A 17,100-nucleotide genomic window follows, 5' to 3' on the forward strand; every position below is an offset into this window, starting at 1 on the left:
TCTCTCCATAGCCCATAAGTTCAGAGTCTTCCTGCACTTCTCCTTCAAACGGGGACCAACTGCCTTACCTGGAGCGTAGGCTACTCTGCTATCTACCCCACTGCGGTTTCTTGCTTAGTCACTAGTGATTAGTATCTGTAAGAGTAGGGATGGACGGAACACTTACTTTCCGTTCCATTCTGTTTCCTCTGGGGAGGGGGGGAGGCACTTCGTCCCTCCACCTGGAATCCTTGACCGGGGGGAGGCAATCTGGTCCTCCCCCCCGGAATCCTGCCAAGCTGCGGAGCCGCCGGCCGGCTCCGGCTGCCTGCAGCCAGACATCCGGCTGCTGGGTAGCCCTGCAGGGTCGCAAATGGCGGCTGTCGTAGCCACTGCCATTTGCGTCCCTGTATTTAGCCATGATAGGCTACGTAAATATTTACATAGCCTATCACGGCAGGGGGAAAAAAACCCAGCATACGCAAATGGCATCCCTGCGTTAGCTGTGATAGGCTACGTAAGTATTTACATATGAAATACTATGAAGAGGAAGCAAATGGCGGCTGCAGGACGGCCGCTATTCGCAAAGCAGCGCGGACAGGAGCAGGTAAGTGCTCCGTTTTGCGCACCTTTTGTGGGTTGGGGGCGGCGGGGACTTTGTCCCACGCGCCTTTCGTGGGTTGGGGGGAAGGGGCTTCGTTCCGCGACGGATTTTGGGGGGCCGAATGCACTTGCATTCAGCCTCACCGAGATCCATCGTGGAATTCTCTGACATCCCTATGTAAGAGTCATTAATAAAGGAATAAAGCCTTGGAAAGAATCCTCGTCTTCTGTGTCTGGAGTTGGCTATTGGAGGGGACTGTAAGAGGCAGCTAGGGCACTTCTGACAGCTGCGTGGATGCAGAGATAGGCTTGAATCACTACAAGCAACATCTGAGAGCCTCCCCCAAGTGCCTCCTCTGAGGGAGGCTCAGCAAATGGCAACAAGAGAGAAGCCCTTCTCAGTGGTAGCCCCCTTATCCTGGAATGCTCTCCCCACTGAGCGCCAACATTGCTATCTTTTCAGTGGTATGTTAAGACTTTTCTCTTCTCCCAGGCATTTGATGGCACATGATGGCGCTTTTAATGTCAGTTGTTTTATCAGAGCCTGGTATTGTATTGTTAACTGTTTTTAGCTGGTTTAAATTGTTTTAACATTGTGTATGTTAAAGATTTCATATTATGTTTTTATTCCATTGTATTTTGAGTTTTAATTGTTGTGAGCAACCCAGAGTGCTTTGGCTATTGGGGAGAATAGAAATGAAATCAATGAAATGGAATGGAATGAAAGTGTCATCATGATGATGACAACATCATGACTTCCAGTAGTAAACAACTTGCCCATCTCTATTCTGTCCATTCGACACAGAGTTGTGAGAACAAAGTCGATAACAACATGCATGCCACCCAAGCTCCTTCGTGTTAATGTGGGTTTGAATTTGCATGCCAGTGGGTTAAGCTGAACAGGGACAAGGATCACAGACTCAAGATCATAACAAACAAATTAAACATTTAATGATATACAATGATGAAGAAAGGAGCAATAGAGAATACTGTAGGCCTAAATGATTACACAACAACATAAGGGAAGAAGTTCAGTGTAATAGGTTAGGCAATGCAATGTGACTGGAAGTACAGTTCTATGCAGGTGTATTCAAAAGCCAGATGAATAAGTCCCATTGAGTTCAACTGGGACTTAATCCTAAGTAAGTGTGTATTGGATTGCAGCCTAACAAACAATAATAATTAAGACAGTCCAATGTGAATAAAAGAATGACAGCAATATGAATAAAAAGAATTGACCAAGCAACTACTAATAAAGTATTATATATGTATGTATGTATATAAGGTGCGTGTCTGGGTGTGTCCGTGTGTATGTGCGTGTCTGGGTGTGTCCGTGTGTATGTGCGTGTCTGGGTGTGTCCGTGTCCGCTCTAGCCCATCTAATTTAAAAGCATCATGAGTAATGTTGGGGAAGGGGTTGCATGGCACAGCCCTGCTTCCTGCTCGCGTGTGCAGGTAAGCTACTTTAAGAATGCCCAAATAGGGCTTGTGTCTCACTAGTCTCAAAAATGGAGAAGAGGTGACAAGGAAATGACTTGAAAGTGACCAGAATTGGGACCAGACCTTTACATCAATTGGAGTTGAGCCCAGAACTGTACACTAGAATTTCTCCACCCTTCATATATGAACAGAATCAATTTCCCAGGGGGAAATGTAACTGGAATCCCTACAACGTATTTATTGTCATGCATGTCACATAATCACATCTCATAATATCCTCTTCTCAAAACAAAACCAAGTATGTTGCGGTGTCTCCATCTACCTGACAACATTCTTCTCAGCTTATTATTGGGCAGTTTGTTTTCCCCATTCTTCTCATAAACCTGCCTCACAACAGTGGCTATCACTGTCTCAGTAACCTTGCCAAGAGCTGGACTTTTTCATTGCTGTCATCCATGTTAGTGCATCATGGCTGCTCTGGTGTTTGCTAAATTCAGTGATTCCCTGGGCCTAGCAAGTTTTTAAAAATTTGACCTTTATTGTGGACATTTGGGTTGTGTACAGAAGATCATGCTGCAAACGTTGCTTGGAGGCACTTAGTAATGGGAGGTGGGCTACCACAGTACCTGCAGTTTGTATTTTATAAAAAAAGAATCATCTGGTAATGAGGATGACACAAGTGGGGCAATTACAATGCCACAACAGTGTTGGTGTATACTTTCATGAAATATCTGGGAAGTACTATACCTGACAGTAAGTATTATCATCAGTACAGGAACACAGGAAGCTGCCATATGCCAAATCAGACCACTGGACTATGTAGCTTAGGGGTGAGCAACCTTTTTTCCGCTGAGGGCAACATCCTCTCACACGTAACGTCAGGGCCAAAGTGAGTGGTTGCCAGGGCCTAAGCCAAAAATGTTCACCCCCTTTCTCTCTCTTTCTGCCACCCTCTTTTCTCTCTCTCTCCCTCCTCCTTCCCACCCAGCATACCACTAGGGAAGGGAATGATTACTCTTGCCAGAGGTCTGAACTGATTGCATCCAGAGGGCTTTTGAGGGCCCCATGAAATTAAGCTAAGGGTCACATGCAGCCCCTAGGGTCACAGGTTGTCCTCCCTGGATTGAGTTCAATATTATCACTTGGCAGTGATTGGCAGTGATTCACCAGATCCAGACAGGAGTCTTCCCAACCCTGCTTGGAGATGCCAGGGACTGAACTGGGGACCTTTTGCAAGCAAAGTGTGTGCTCTACCCATGAGATATAGCCCGTCTCCTGTGGGGGACTTTTATACTGTCATTTATACTGTCACTTTGTATGGTCAATTGCATCTGGAGTCTCTACAGAGATCGTTTAGGACAGGGGTGGGAAACTGCTGTCCTGTATGTGCCAATCCAGCCTGCTCACCTTGCCTCCAAAGTCTCAGTCCCTTGCCTCTGCTCTACCCGCAATCTGCCCCTTTTCCTGTGCCCTGCTGCCGATTACAGTTTACTGTTGTTCCTGGGTAACTTACTGCTGTTTACTGTCCTCGTGCGGCTCCACTGGTCCATGGCTCTACTTCTCCACCCGCACGCTCTTGTGCCTTGCCACTCCTACTTGGGAAACATTCTCTCTCTCACACTCTCTGCAGCACTCGGGCATTTTCAGAAGGGCTCCTCCAAGCGGCCCACCCCGTTCTGCTGAGCCCATCACTGTTCAAGCCTCAGGAAGCTTGCTGAAGTCCTGCTCAGTCCTGCTCAAGTCAAAAATGAACAGTGAGGGCTGCTGGGGACCATCAGGGAAGAGGCAGCTAGCTCAGAGGGAGAAAGGTTGTCACTATTGGGGGACCAAGAATGATGGAGAGATGCAAGTGGGGGTGGGGGCATCAGATACAGTCATAAAAAACAGGTTTTGTTTCACCTGGCAGTGTGTCTTAAGCTGTCACATCACCTCTTCCTGGCAGATGTCACCTGCCTATTCCCATCACTCCCATTTTTGTCTTGTGAGATCACTCTCAATGGCCTCCCTGAAAAAAAGGGAGGTGAAGGCCACACCCAGCAGACACAGAATGCAAGCTTGCTGAACCAAGGTTAAAATCATTACTGTGGCCACACCCATTTTTATCTCCAGCCCCATCCATTTTAGCCTCCTGCTCCACCCACCACTGCCATGCAGCCCCTGACAGCTGACCCACAGATGACGTGAGCCTCAGGTTTAGGGCTTCAGTGTTTTTAGACTTGAAGATCAGGAGTGGGCAACTTGTTGAATGTTGCCCACAAGCTGTTGAATTGCAACTCCCATCAACTCCCACCTTTATCATTGCCTATGATGGCTAGGGCTAATGGGACTTGCAATCTGACAACATCTGGAGAACCACAAGCTGCCCACCCCTGGTAAATGAATAAATTAGTGGGGTTGTAACTTTGCCATGTCACACATCATCCTTAAGCTAAAGTATGCATAGCCCATGGCACATGGTTCACTGAGATATTAAATTAAAATATTTTAAGGAAAAGACTTGTGGCTTGGTGTGCTTTTCACATCAATCCATCATAACAAGGGAGGAGCTGGGGGGGAAACCCCTTAGATTTAAATTGCTTTGCAGTGGTTGGTCAGACCTCACATAAATAAAGGGTTTAATACTACACTACCATGAAAAGCCAAGATTTTTAAAGCCATCGCACACAACTAGAAATCTGTGCAAGCATTAGGAGATTATGCTCTGCACATATATTAATAGATTACACATTGTAAATCTAAATTCAATTCCTTTTGGTGCTGAAAGAGCAAGCTGTATAGGATGAACTGAAAGGTTAATGTAAAAAAACACAACCACATTTCTCTAATCATTTCTCTCCCCCCACCCCCACCCAACAGCTGGCTCATAAACCAAAAGTAATTGCACGTAAAACAATTCTATGTTCTGAAGTTTCTGCAGTAAATGATCTTCTGCTGGAGACATCTATTCATGGAACTAAACTATAAAATAAGGGTACAGCATCTTTAATAGGTTGCAGATACCATGCTCCGCTCAAATATAGTGACTTTGCTAGAGGCTATAATGACAGAGTAAAATAACAGATACTACTGGGACCAATTTGCTCGTGTGGTGTACATGGCTCAGTGTGTCCCTCCTCTTGCAATTAGTAAAAGGAGCATGCTTGCCATTTGCTTTGGTTATTATAGTAAATCCAGATGCAGCCCTATCTCTGCTGACTTGCAAGATACTTCATGTTCTTCCAGCAAATTGGCCATTGCTAAACATAAATCTGATTCATAATTCTAACAACAAACTGGTCGGTGTCAATTACCTTTTTTCTAATACTATAGGCACAGAATGACATTGTGTTTCTTTTTGCCCTGGAGAAGTAATGCCAGTCTTTGCCACAGAAAGGAGAAACACTGGGTTACAGTACAGTTGAAGCCTTACAGAGCAATCCTATACACAGGTATAGTCAGTGGGACTTACTCCCAGGCATAGGACTGGAGAATAAAAGGATGCTTCTATAGTCTTTCATTCAGTTATTTGCTTTAACCCTGCCTTATCCTTGCAGGGGTGGACAACTTGTGGCCCTCCAGATGTTTTAGCCTACAACTTTCATCAGCCCTAGCCAGCATAGCCAACCGTGAGGCAGTTATAGGCCAAAACATCTGGAGGGCCACAAGTAGCCCACTCCTAAGTTATAGAGACACAGTTGCTCAGAGTAGATATAACATTTAAAAATTGTTTGTCATCATTACATGCTATAAGGACAGAAGTTCTAAAAATGTTATGTATACTAGAACAATTCCTAGGCCAGGAAATCTTTTCTCCAATCACTGTGTCTTAGAAATAAGCAAATTCAGGCAATGGAAAACTATTAGAAAAAGAGAGCACTTCAAGATTGGGGCATAACCATCAAGAATGGGTCTCTCACACACACCACTCTCCCACTGTTTGGACTGGATGAACAAAAGACTGTCCTCAGCTGCCTGTAGAGATTTTGATGGTGCACAGGAACATCTCTGATTTCTACGGGCTTATCAAAGAGAAACTTTTGAGATGAAATGTGAGTTTTGATTGACTTGGTTCTGTTTCCAAAACACAACGGTGAACAGTCTCGCAATTCCTCTGCTGCCTCACAGGAATACTGCTTGTAACATTTCAATGTTATTTTTGCTACCCTTTTTCTGGTTATTTTAAACTATTGGCAATGTGTTCTTCTCCATTCCTCTCTGCTTTCTGCACACTCCCATGTCTGGTTTTATTTAGATTGTAGGCCTGCTGGCACAGATTGCATTTTATTTTTGTACCACACCTAGTAGATTTTAGGCACTTCAGTTAGAAATAAATAAGTAGCGTGCACTATGCCAGTTGTATGCAAAGCAACTTATTTCATGGTGGTTTGGCCAGTTAACAGTGACCACAGTCCAAGGGAGAGATTCATAAGGCTCACAAGCAGAAGAGTGGGGAGGGGCAGAAAAGTTAGGAACATAGACTGCTAAAGAGATTCAGGGCACAATCCTATCTGGATAGGCAGCCACCTCCGAACTTGGAGGTGACTGCCTATCCAATGCAGGTCAGGAGAAGCGCGGAGGGGATCGTCTCCTCCACGCTTCAGCTGCTCTGCAGTTGCGGCTAGACAGCCTATTTTGGCTGTCTAGCCATGGGAAGTCGGAGCAGGGGTGGCGGGGGGGGGGGGCACTGGATGATGCACAGGAAACGCCGGATCGGCACTTCTGCATGCCCCCAGGAACGCCCCATTTTGCTGCTCCTCGCTCCTCTTCCAAGTGTGGAGTGCAGGGCCGTTCTATGCTGCCTATGAGGTGGTGCAGGAGGGGGTAGAGGACGGTTCTCAGGGAACCGACCTCAGAGCATGGGCTCCAAGGTCAGTTCCCAGAAACCGACCTATCCTATGGCAGTCTAGCCACTGACTAGCGGCCATAGGATTGCACCCTTCTTTATTTAAAAAATTATAAACTGCTCCCTTCAAGAGATAATGGAGCAGTGAACAATAAAACACAAAATACAAATAGATAAAATAAAAACAAATCACTGTTTTGCTTTTTCAGTCTTTTTTTCTGATTCAAAGGAGGGAAAGGATCTGGTAAAGAGAAAGTCTCCTACCAATAAAAATAATTTGTGCTTGACTCTGCTTGCAGAGAAGGAACTTCCTTGTTTCTCTCCACTCACTGTCATGCAGTGGGAAAATGCCCACTTTTTTCCATAGTGATATATTTATCTACAGTGTAGACATTTTGTGCAGATACATTTTCTAGCTACACTAGATATTACTTATATTTCTGTGTAAGGTACAGATACATGTATACATAAAGAGTTCAAACTGCATATTGTTCCATAAAACTGAGCCAGCTCTAGCCATCAGTTTACACCCAAGTTTGTTTGTGTGTTTATTTATATCTATCTATCTATCTATCTATCATAAATTTGTTGTTCATCTTCCTTATAGTTGTTATATAATGAACATTGGAGAGATTCAGGTTCTAAGAGCACAGAGGATAAAATTACAAAGCTCTCGTAACATATTATAGAACCCCCTCTGAACTCAGCAGCTTTCACCCTAGTATTAAGAATAATGAGGCTGTAACAGACAGCAGTACACACATTTAATTGTCAGCAGCATAATGATTTAAATCTCATTCCCTTAGGGCATTCCATCTTTTCTCAGCTGAAAGGGCAAGCATAGCCCATTACAACATTAAGCAGCTGATGAATGACCTTGTTGTTCCACTTGTGATTCAAAATTGATCATGTCCAATTAAAGCCTAAGAGAAATCAATTGTTTCTACCTAAACTATTTACATTAATAAGAAATTAATGAATTTACTAACATATAAAAGGCATGCACATGTATTTTACACACACCCCATACATAACTGTTTGTGGAAGTAAGTGGTGGAATTATTTTTCAACTTGCTTCCAATACAAATTTCTGAAAAGGTTTTATACCGGGGGGGGGGGGGGTTGGGTTAGGGCACAATGCATTAAAATGTTTAGGCTACACTCCTATGCACACTTACCTGGGAACAAGTGCTACTGAAATTAGTGGGACTTGAGTAAATATTAATAGGCTTGTACTTTATGTTCTAACATTCAGCACTCTAGGCTAGAAAACTATTCTATTATATTCTTATTTTTGTGTATTGATACATTTACTGAAAGCATTTTTACCTTGCTCTTCAGCCAGAGAGGATCCCAGAGCAATGTGCAAAATAAGATAGTCCTTGCCTGCAGGCTTGGCTTGCAATCTGAAAGACGCAACACAAAAGGGGAAAGGATTGGGAAAGAAGAAAAAAACAAACTCAAGTAGTACATTCTTAGCTACAACGTTCAGCAAGCAGTAATTCAGCAGGTCATGGAGCTGGATTTATGAACAGTGGAAGAGTTGCTGCTTCCTCTCCCTCTGGTGGCCTCAATAATGCCATTGGTAACTGGAAGGAGAGAGGGGGGTTCTCAACTGGAGATACATCTGGCATGGCAGGTGCCTGACTACTATTTCTTCTCCTTCTGATGGCATCAGCAGTAGCACTGTGGAAAGGTTACATAGCTAAAATTGTACAATGAGATTTCTTCACAAGAGCACTAAACCGGACAACACCATTTGCAGAACACAGAGGAATTAAGTTGGCAACAGAAAAAACAAGATATATGTCTACATTTTTGGCAAGTGAAAACAAATAGGCTAAACTCTAAAATAGAGCTTTAAATTGTCACAACTTTAACCAGGCATTAGATGCCAATATTAGACTCCACAAGAGGCTCCAAGGCTGCAATCCTAAACATATTTACCAGGGACTAAGAGAGCAATCCTATGGCCGCTAGACAATGTCTGGCAGGCCATAGGATATGCTCTTTTCTGGGTGGGTTCCTGGAAAACCAACTGCCCCTCTAGTCTGCGCTGCCTTGGAGGCAGCGCAGAGAAGCAACTGAAAAGGGGATCGTTCTGGGGCAGGGACAGCAGAGCTGCACCCATGACACATCTAATGTGTCCTACAGCAGCTTCCTTTCCTGGTCGGGCCCCCACCACTAGACAGCAAGGCAGGAGAGGCATGGGGGGGGGGACGACAATCCCCACCCCTGTGCCTCTCCTGCCTTGCTTTGGATAGGCAATCTCCTCAGAGTTCAGAGGAGGCAGCCACTTATCTAGTTAGGATTGCGCCCCAAGGCTGCAATCTGATACCCAGTTACGTGGGAGGAAAACTCACTGGACTTAGGGGGACTTACTTCTGAGTAGATATGTCTCAAATTGCACTATGAGTGCCATTAAACTTGATGGAACTTACTTTTAAGTAAACCTGCTTAGGATTGCTGTGCAGATCTAGTGTGAAACATCAGCTATACTGGAGCATTATGATGTGAACCCAGCAGACCAAACATATGCATATTCACTCAGAAGTAAGCCCCCTGTGTTAAATGGAATTGACTGTCATGCAAGCATACATATAGCATTGCAGCCCAAGTCCATCTTTGGGCTTGATCTTGGCTTGCTGCAAGAAAAGCACAGAGCAGTGTTTTCTAGATCGTATGTCACAGCAAATTATGATTTACCAAGTACCAGAAACTAAGTGGAGCACACAAGAACACAGTGTGAGAGCCAAAGGCTCCTTCCAAGGTTGTTCTCATAGTTTAAAACCATGGCTTGGTATTACATATGAACTGGGCCACAGTTCACAGAACAGCTCATACAGCAAAAAGATTGTCCATTGAGAGCTGTGGTTTGAAAATGACTGAAGTGACCAATTTTAAGATGATTTCCTGTGTACAGCAAGAATGTGTGTAAAAAAAAGGCCTGACCTCTTTGCACTGTATTTCTCTTTGAGGAAAGGCAAGGTAGAAGCTTTTTAAAAATAAAGAATAAGTGTTATTAGGTAATACCACTGCATCTGTTAGCAAGTATTTTAATAAAGACACAATGAGGAACAACGTAGTTTTACACAGGAGAACCACACAAGCCAGAAATATCTGCTGGTCAGCCCATGAAAAAAAGGATTATCATCCAACACTGCAATTGCAAATCTCATGCTATTTTACTAGAAGTAACAATAACAACCCCTTCATGGATCATTGCCTTGTTGTGGCGAAGGGGCTTGCGTAACTCAGTGAAGCCATAAGCTATGCCGTGCAGGGCCACCCAAGACGGACATGTCATGGCAGAGAGTTCTGCCAAAATGTGGTCCACCGGAGAAGGAAATGGCAACCCACTCCAGTATTCTTGCCAAGAAAACCCCATGGAACGTATCACAAGGCTAAAAGAGATGACGCCGGAAGATGAGCCCCTCAGGTCGGAAGGTGTCCAATATACTACTGGGGAAGAGCAGAGGGTATTTCCAAGTAGCGCCAGAAAGAGTGAAGCGGCTGGGCCAAAGCCGAAAGGACACTCAGCTGTGGATGTGTCTGGTGGTGAAAAGAAAATCCGATGCTGTAAAGAACGATATTGTTTAGGAACCTGGAATGTAAGATCAATGAATCAAGGTAAGCTGGAGGTGGTCAAACATGAGAAGGCAAGACTGAACATCGACATCTTGGGAATCAGTGAACTAAAATGGACAGGCATGGGCGAATTTAATTCAGGTGACCATCATATCTACTACTGTGGGCAAGAATCCCTTAGAAGAAATGGAGTAGCACTCATAGTCAACAAAAGGGTGGGAAAAGCAGTACTGGGGTACAATCTTAAAAACGATAGAATGATCTCAGTATGAATCCAAGGCAAACCATTCAACATCACAGTAATTCAAGTCTATGCCCCAACCACTGATGCCGAAGAAGCTGAGGTTGATCGGTTCTATGAAGACCTACAACACCTTCTAGAACTAACACCAAAAAAAGATGTCCTCTTCATCATAGGGGATTGGAATGCCAAAGTAGGAAGTCAAGAAATCACGGGGATAACAGGCAGGCATGGCTTTGCCTTGGTGTACAAAATGAAGCAGGACAAAAGCTAATAGAGTTTTGCCAAGAGAACATGCTGATCATAGCAAACACTCTTTTCCAACAGCACAAGAGGCGACTCTACACATGGACATCACCAGATGGTCAATATCGAAATCAGATTGATTATGTCCTTTGCAGCCAAAGATGGAGAAGCTCTATACAGTCAGTAAAAACAAAACCTGGAGCTGACTGTGGCTCAGATCATGAGCTTCTTCTTGCAAAATTTCGGCTGAAATTGAAGAACATAGGGAAAACCACTAAACCATTCAGGTATGACCTAAATCATATCCCTTCTGAATTTACAGTGGAGGTGAGGAACAGATTTAAAGGATTAGACCTGATAGACAGAGTGCCTGAGGAACTATGGATGGAGGTCCGTAACATTGTTCAGGAGGCAGCAACTCAATCCATCCCAAAGAAAAAGAAATGCAAGAAAGCCAAGTGGCTGTCTGATAAAGCTTTACAAGTAGCTGAGGAAAGAAGGGAAGCGAAAAGCAAGGGAGAAAGGGGAAGATATATCCAACTGAATGCAGAGTTCCAGAGAATTGCAAGGAGAGACAAGAAGGCCTTCTTAAATGAACAGTGCAAAGAAATCAAAGAAAACAATAGAATGGGAAAGACTAGAGATCTCTTCAAGAAAATTGGAGATCTCAAGGGAACGTTTTGTGCAAAGACGGGCATGATAAAGGACAAAGAAGGCAGGGACCTAACAGAAGCAGATGAGATTAAGAAGAGGTGGAAAGAATACACAGAAGAACTATACAGGAAAGATCTTAATGTCTCTGACAGCCATGATAGTGTGGTCACTGAACTTGAGCCGGACATCCTCGAGAGTGAAGTCAAGTGGGCCTTAGGAAGCATTAGTAACAACAAAGCTAGCGGAGATGACAATATTCCAGCTGAGCTATTTAAAATCCTAAAAGATGATGCTGTTAAAGTGCTGCACTCAATATGCCAACACATTTGGAACACTCAACAGTGGCCACAAGAGTGGAAAAGGTCAGTTTACTTTCCAATTCCAAAGAAGGGCAACGCCAGAGTGTTCAAACTACCGCACAATTGCGCTCATTTCACATGCCAGCAAGGTTATGCTCAAAATCCTACAAGCTAGGCTTCAGCAGTATGCGAATCAAGAACTACCGGAAGTACAAGCTGGGTTTCGAAGAGGCAGAGGAACTAGAGATCAAATCGCCAACATTCGCTGCATCATGGAGAAAGCAAGGGAATTCCAGAAAAACATCTATTTCTGCTTCATTGACTATGCTAAAGCCTTTGATTGTGTGGATCAAAACAAACTGTGGCAAATTCTGAAAGAGATGGGAGTACCAGACCACCTTACCTGTCTCCTGAGAAACCTGTACAAGGGTCAAGAAGCAACAGTAAGAACCAGACATGGAACAACCGATTGGTTCAAAATTGGGAAAGGAGTATGACAAGGCTGCATATTGTCACCCTGCTTATTTAACTTAAATGCAGAGTACATCATGAGAAACGCCGGGTTGGATGAATCAGAGGTCGGAATTAAGACTGCCGGGAGAATTATCAACAACCTCCGATATGCAGATGATACCACCCTAATGGCAGAAAGCGAAGAGGATCTAAAGAGCCTCTTGTTGAGGGTGAAAAAGGGGAGTGCAAAAGCTGGTTTGAAACTCAACATTAAATAAACGAAGATCATGGCATCTGGCCCCATCACTTCCTGGCGTATAGAAGGGGAAGAAATGGAAGCTGTGACAGATTTTATTTTCTTGGGCACCGCAGACGGTGACTGTAGCCATGAAATTAAAAGACGCTTGCTCCTTGGGAGGAAAGCTATGGCCAACCTAGACAGCATAGTAAGAAGCAGAGACATCACCTTGCCGACAAAGGTCCGTCTAATCAAAGCTATGGTTTTCCCAGTAGTAATGTATGGCTGTGAGAGCTGGACTATAAGAAAGGCTGAGCGCCCAAGAATTGATGCTTTCGAACTGTGGTGCTGGAGAAGACTCTTATGAGTCCCCTGGACTGCAAGGAGGTCCAATCAGTCCATCCTAAAGGAAATTAACCCTGAGTGCTCATTGCAAGGACAGATACTGAAGCTGAAGCTCAGATATTTTGGCCACCTAATGCGAAGAGAAAACTCTCTGGAAAAGACCCTGATGTTGGGAAAGACTGAAGGCAAAAGGAGAAGGGGACGGCAGAGGATGAGATGGCTAGATAGCATCACCGATGCAATGAATATGAACTTGAGCACACTCCGGGAGAGAGCGCAGGACAGGAAGGCCTGGTGTGCTATGGTCCATGGGGTCACGAAGAGTCGGACACGACTGAACAACAACGATTTTTAAATACCTAGTTAACAGATATTGTGGGTGCAATTTACAGCTGCACCAAATGAAAGCAGTCCCAGAACCCAGAATTCAATTCTTCATCTATCTTTTGGATATATCCTGCTGACTAACATACATTAAGGAGATACACAAGTATAGAATATATTGGTCAATTAAGAAAATTCAAAAATCCATGCTCAGGCTGGTTGGTCCTAATAAAGAAGTGACCAAGCTTTTGAATTCTCCCTAATTTCTGACATTCGTTGCTAGTTTGTGACATTTTGGTTGGTCCCAGTTGAGATACTCAAAACACCAGTACTGCATCCGCGATACCTTGATTTTCAACATATAGCTTTGAACATACAAAAGGTACAACCAGTAGCTTTACATTAGGATTTATTTTGTTTTTACATTCTTATGGAACAATTTCTTGTTTTATAATAAGGGTCCAATGAAGACACTGTAGTAGCTGTTGGGCAAATAGAGGAAGACAAACCACACTTGGGGGCGGAGAGAATCTACAATGCAGCATAGTCCCATCTACCTCTCAGGAGTAAAAACCTAAGAGTACAATCCTATGCATGTTGAGACAGAAAAAGTTTCTACAACTCCCAGCATTCCCCAGGCAGCACTGGCTGGGGAATGTTAGGAGTTAATAGTATTGGCCTTTTCTCTGTCTAAACATGCATAGGATTGCACCCTGAATTATTCTCAATTTAGAAAGAGTTAGACACTGGGAACCCTGCCATTCTACCTTAAGGTAGTAACTGCAAATGTAACATGATCAAAGGGATTGCAGATATTTGTTTTCAGTTCTAGATTTCCAAATGCTTTGGCTCAATCCTCACAGCGAAGAGGTGTAGGGAGAACTCTCCCGGGTTTCTTTGCTGAAGCAGATGCCTCCAAGTCCATCAGGAGGTCAGTCCAAACGCTCAGGCCTCGGACTTCAAAGTCCCCATCCTGGGCTTTCAAGCGTCTCATCTGGGTCCGTACCGCGCTGCCAAGAGGCTCCGGCTCCTGGCAGAGGCAGCTGACGCGTTCACGTATTTCTTGCCAAGGTACTTCGCCCTCTTCCAGGCCGCTGGTTCTCCACTCCCCGTGCAGGGGGTCGTATGTGAGGCGGCTTCCCCAAGCGGATAGGTGATTCAAATAGGGGGCACGCAGTTCAGGGTGACGGCCGCAAAGCGAGGCCATCCGTGGGGCGGGCAGGAGGCGGCAGAAAGTAGCCAAGCGAGCCGGGTCTCCCACCAGCAGCCAAGGGAGCAGCGCGGCCTTGGCTTCCACCTCCGCGCCAGGCTCCAGCAGCGCCGCCCCCACTGCCCTGTAGAGCGCGGGGCCGCGGGGCAGCTGGTCCAGGAGGGCGGAGGAAGAGGCGCCGCGGCCTTCGCCATCGCCTTCCTCCCGCAGCCGCGTCAGGAGCAGCTGAGCCTGGGCTCTCACCGGTGGCGCGTCCCGCTGCCCGGCGGCGCACGACGTCTCGGGAGGAGGCGCCAAACGGGCAAGGAGAAGCTGGCAGGCGGCCCTGCGCCTCGCCAGGAGGTGGGCGAAGGGCTCCTCCCCTCCGCCACCCGGGAGCAAGAGGTCACGCAAGAGGCGGCGGCGGGCGGCGGCGGGCAGCGCCCGGTTCTCCAGCAGCGCCAAGCCCAGCAGCTCTGGGCAGCGCCTCAAGCGGCCGAGGCCCAGCAGGCCTCCCCGGCTTAGGCGGCGCTCCAAAGCGGCCCGGAGGCCGGGCTGGGCATGGAGGCGCCTGTGGAGCCGCTGGAAGAAGCGGCCCCAGCTCAGAGCTCGCGTCAGGGTCGCCGGGTCCCAGCCTCGCACCAGCCCCGAGCGGGACGCCGCCAAAAGGCTGGGCAGCTGCTCGGCGTGCGAGAGCAGCGTCTCCATGGCGACGGGCCTAACGGGCGACGGGCCTCTTCTTGGCGCCTCCGGTTTGAGCGAGCGGGAAGCCCGCCTTTCGGACGATGACTCTAACCAATCAGAGGAGAGCTTTCCCCCTGAACTGCTATTGGGCAGTGGAAATGCCACTCTAATTTTATATTCGGAAAAAGCCCCGAACATATCGCGAATGTAGACTCAAGAACAAGAAAACCTCAAGGCGTTGCGGGCGGCGCTCCAACGGTCTGGCACAGGTCATCCCTGTGGGAAGAGAGAGAAGAAAGACTGCGATCGTCCAGACATTTACCTGGGAGTAAGCAGCATTTAACTCAACGGGACTTGCTTCTGAGTAGATACATAGGATTGCACTGTCATGCGTGCTAATGGCGGCACCCCTTTCTCAGAGGTTCGTTTTCTACGACTCGCCTTGTGCAGTGTACAACCCTAGATATGTCTGTTCCGAAGTAAGGCCCGTTACTTATTCCGTGCTTACCTCCGAAGGTAATGGGTGGCAGCCAGTGACACAGAGCTGAGATCCCCCTCGCGCACAAGTACCTCAAGGGGTTCGGGACATTGTTGTGCAAAAAGGGGTGGGGGAACAACGGGAGCCTCGCCGTCAAACTAACCCCTTCTCTCTCCATCTTCAGAGTCCGGCCATTTAAATGTTTGTGCAACGCGTCGTTCACAGGGGATGTCTCCATGCGTGTTTTCCGCCATTTGACTTTAGGTACTTTTTGCACTCAGATTTAAAGGGTCGTTCGAAAAAGCTTTCCGTACGTTGTATCCAAGGTCAGTCTTAACTTATGCCCCATTCATTTCAAGGAGTCTACTCTAAGTAGGACTAACAGAGACAGTCCAGTATTTGATTTTAAATCCAACGGTGTGGCTCTGCTGAAATAATTGCTGTGTTCTGGATTTTGGCCTAGGACCTGTCAGTCAGTAAATAACCCAGAATACAGACCTCCTTACTTTAAAAAAAAGAAGTTTCATTAGCAATTTTCTAATATGAAAAAACTAAGGTTACAGTCTTATGCACCCTTGGGGTAAGTTCCATTGAAAACAGTAGAACTTCCTTCTGAGCAAGCATGTATAGGATTGCTCTACATAAGCTGGTTGGGCTTATCAGTACTACTTGAATGCCTGCCAAGTGTGTGAAATTTGATCAATGAGGGAGGAAAGCTTTTGTTAGATAATGTGTGTCCCTCAAGAGAGCCATTGGATGAGAGGCTGCTGTCAGTTAGAGGCCTAGAAAAGCCAATTCCAAAGCTATAAAAACTAAACAACTTAAAGAGTTCCAGCAAACTATGCCAGCAGTAGGTTCATTTGCATGACTTCATAGCTTCAGCATATTGTTTGAGTTTTGCTTAATGTTAACTATAGGTTTAAAACAAAATAGTCACATTTTTTACATGTATATGTTTCATCACTTTTGTTCAGAAGCCAACAGAATTCACCCAGAATTTAAACTCATATGAGGGGTCCTTCATACATTACTGTGGAACTGTTTCTCTGTGGCTTCTTCTCACACAGCCATGTTAACATTAAGAAACTGGAACTATGTTGGTAGACACATAGGGCTTTCCACTCCTTTATTGCTCTCCTGGCCAAGCAACAACTGGATTTGAATGGAGCCATGCGATTAATCCTGCCACCATCTTCCAAACATTCCTAAGGTGATCTGGAACAAAATCATGGGAAAGCAATCTCTGTGCTGGCTGCTATGGTACCATACGAAGGAGCCCCCAGTTTGGATGCTTATTCCCTCCCCAACTGGCACATTCATATCTACTATGAAGACCGTGGGAATATTCTTTCTACTAAAATAGCAAGAAGGAAATACTCCATATGCATATCCCATTACTATACAAAGTGCAGTTTGCTGTGTTTTCAAACCTCTTCAGCTACTCAACAAGAATGTAGGTAGGTGAGCCTATAACATTTAGTTGGATATAAGTCCCACTATATTCAGTATATTCCAAA

The 17,100-nt window shown here is 45.5% G+C and overlaps 1 protein-coding gene across 1 annotated transcript; it reads right to left on the reverse strand.

Moving 5' to 3' along the window:
* Positions 1 to 13,631: 13,631 nt before the first annotated feature.
* Positions 13,632 to 15,177, reverse strand: FANCF (FA complementation group F). The gene has a single exon (XM_084852389.1). It carries the CDS (start codon positions 15,127 to 15,129, stop codon positions 14,083 to 14,085), a length of 1,047 nt encoding a protein of 348 aa, XP_084708515.1. The 5' UTR covers positions 15,130 to 15,177; the 3' UTR covers positions 13,632 to 14,082.
* Positions 15,178 to 17,100: the final 1,923 nt, after the last annotated feature.

Source organism: Heloderma suspectum, chromosome 1 (assembly GCF_057233095.1).
Source record: "Heloderma suspectum isolate Gila_16-S chromosome 1, 16-S_ref, whole genome shotgun sequence".
Classification (NCBI taxonomy): Eukaryota; Metazoa; Chordata; class Lepidosauria; order Squamata; family Helodermatidae; genus Heloderma; species Heloderma suspectum.

Coding starts and splice junctions, on each gene's coding strand:
- FANCF (XM_084852389.1), bottom strand. CDS start 15,129: ATGGAGACGCTGCTCTCGCACGCCGAGCAGCTGCCCAGCCTTTTGGCG.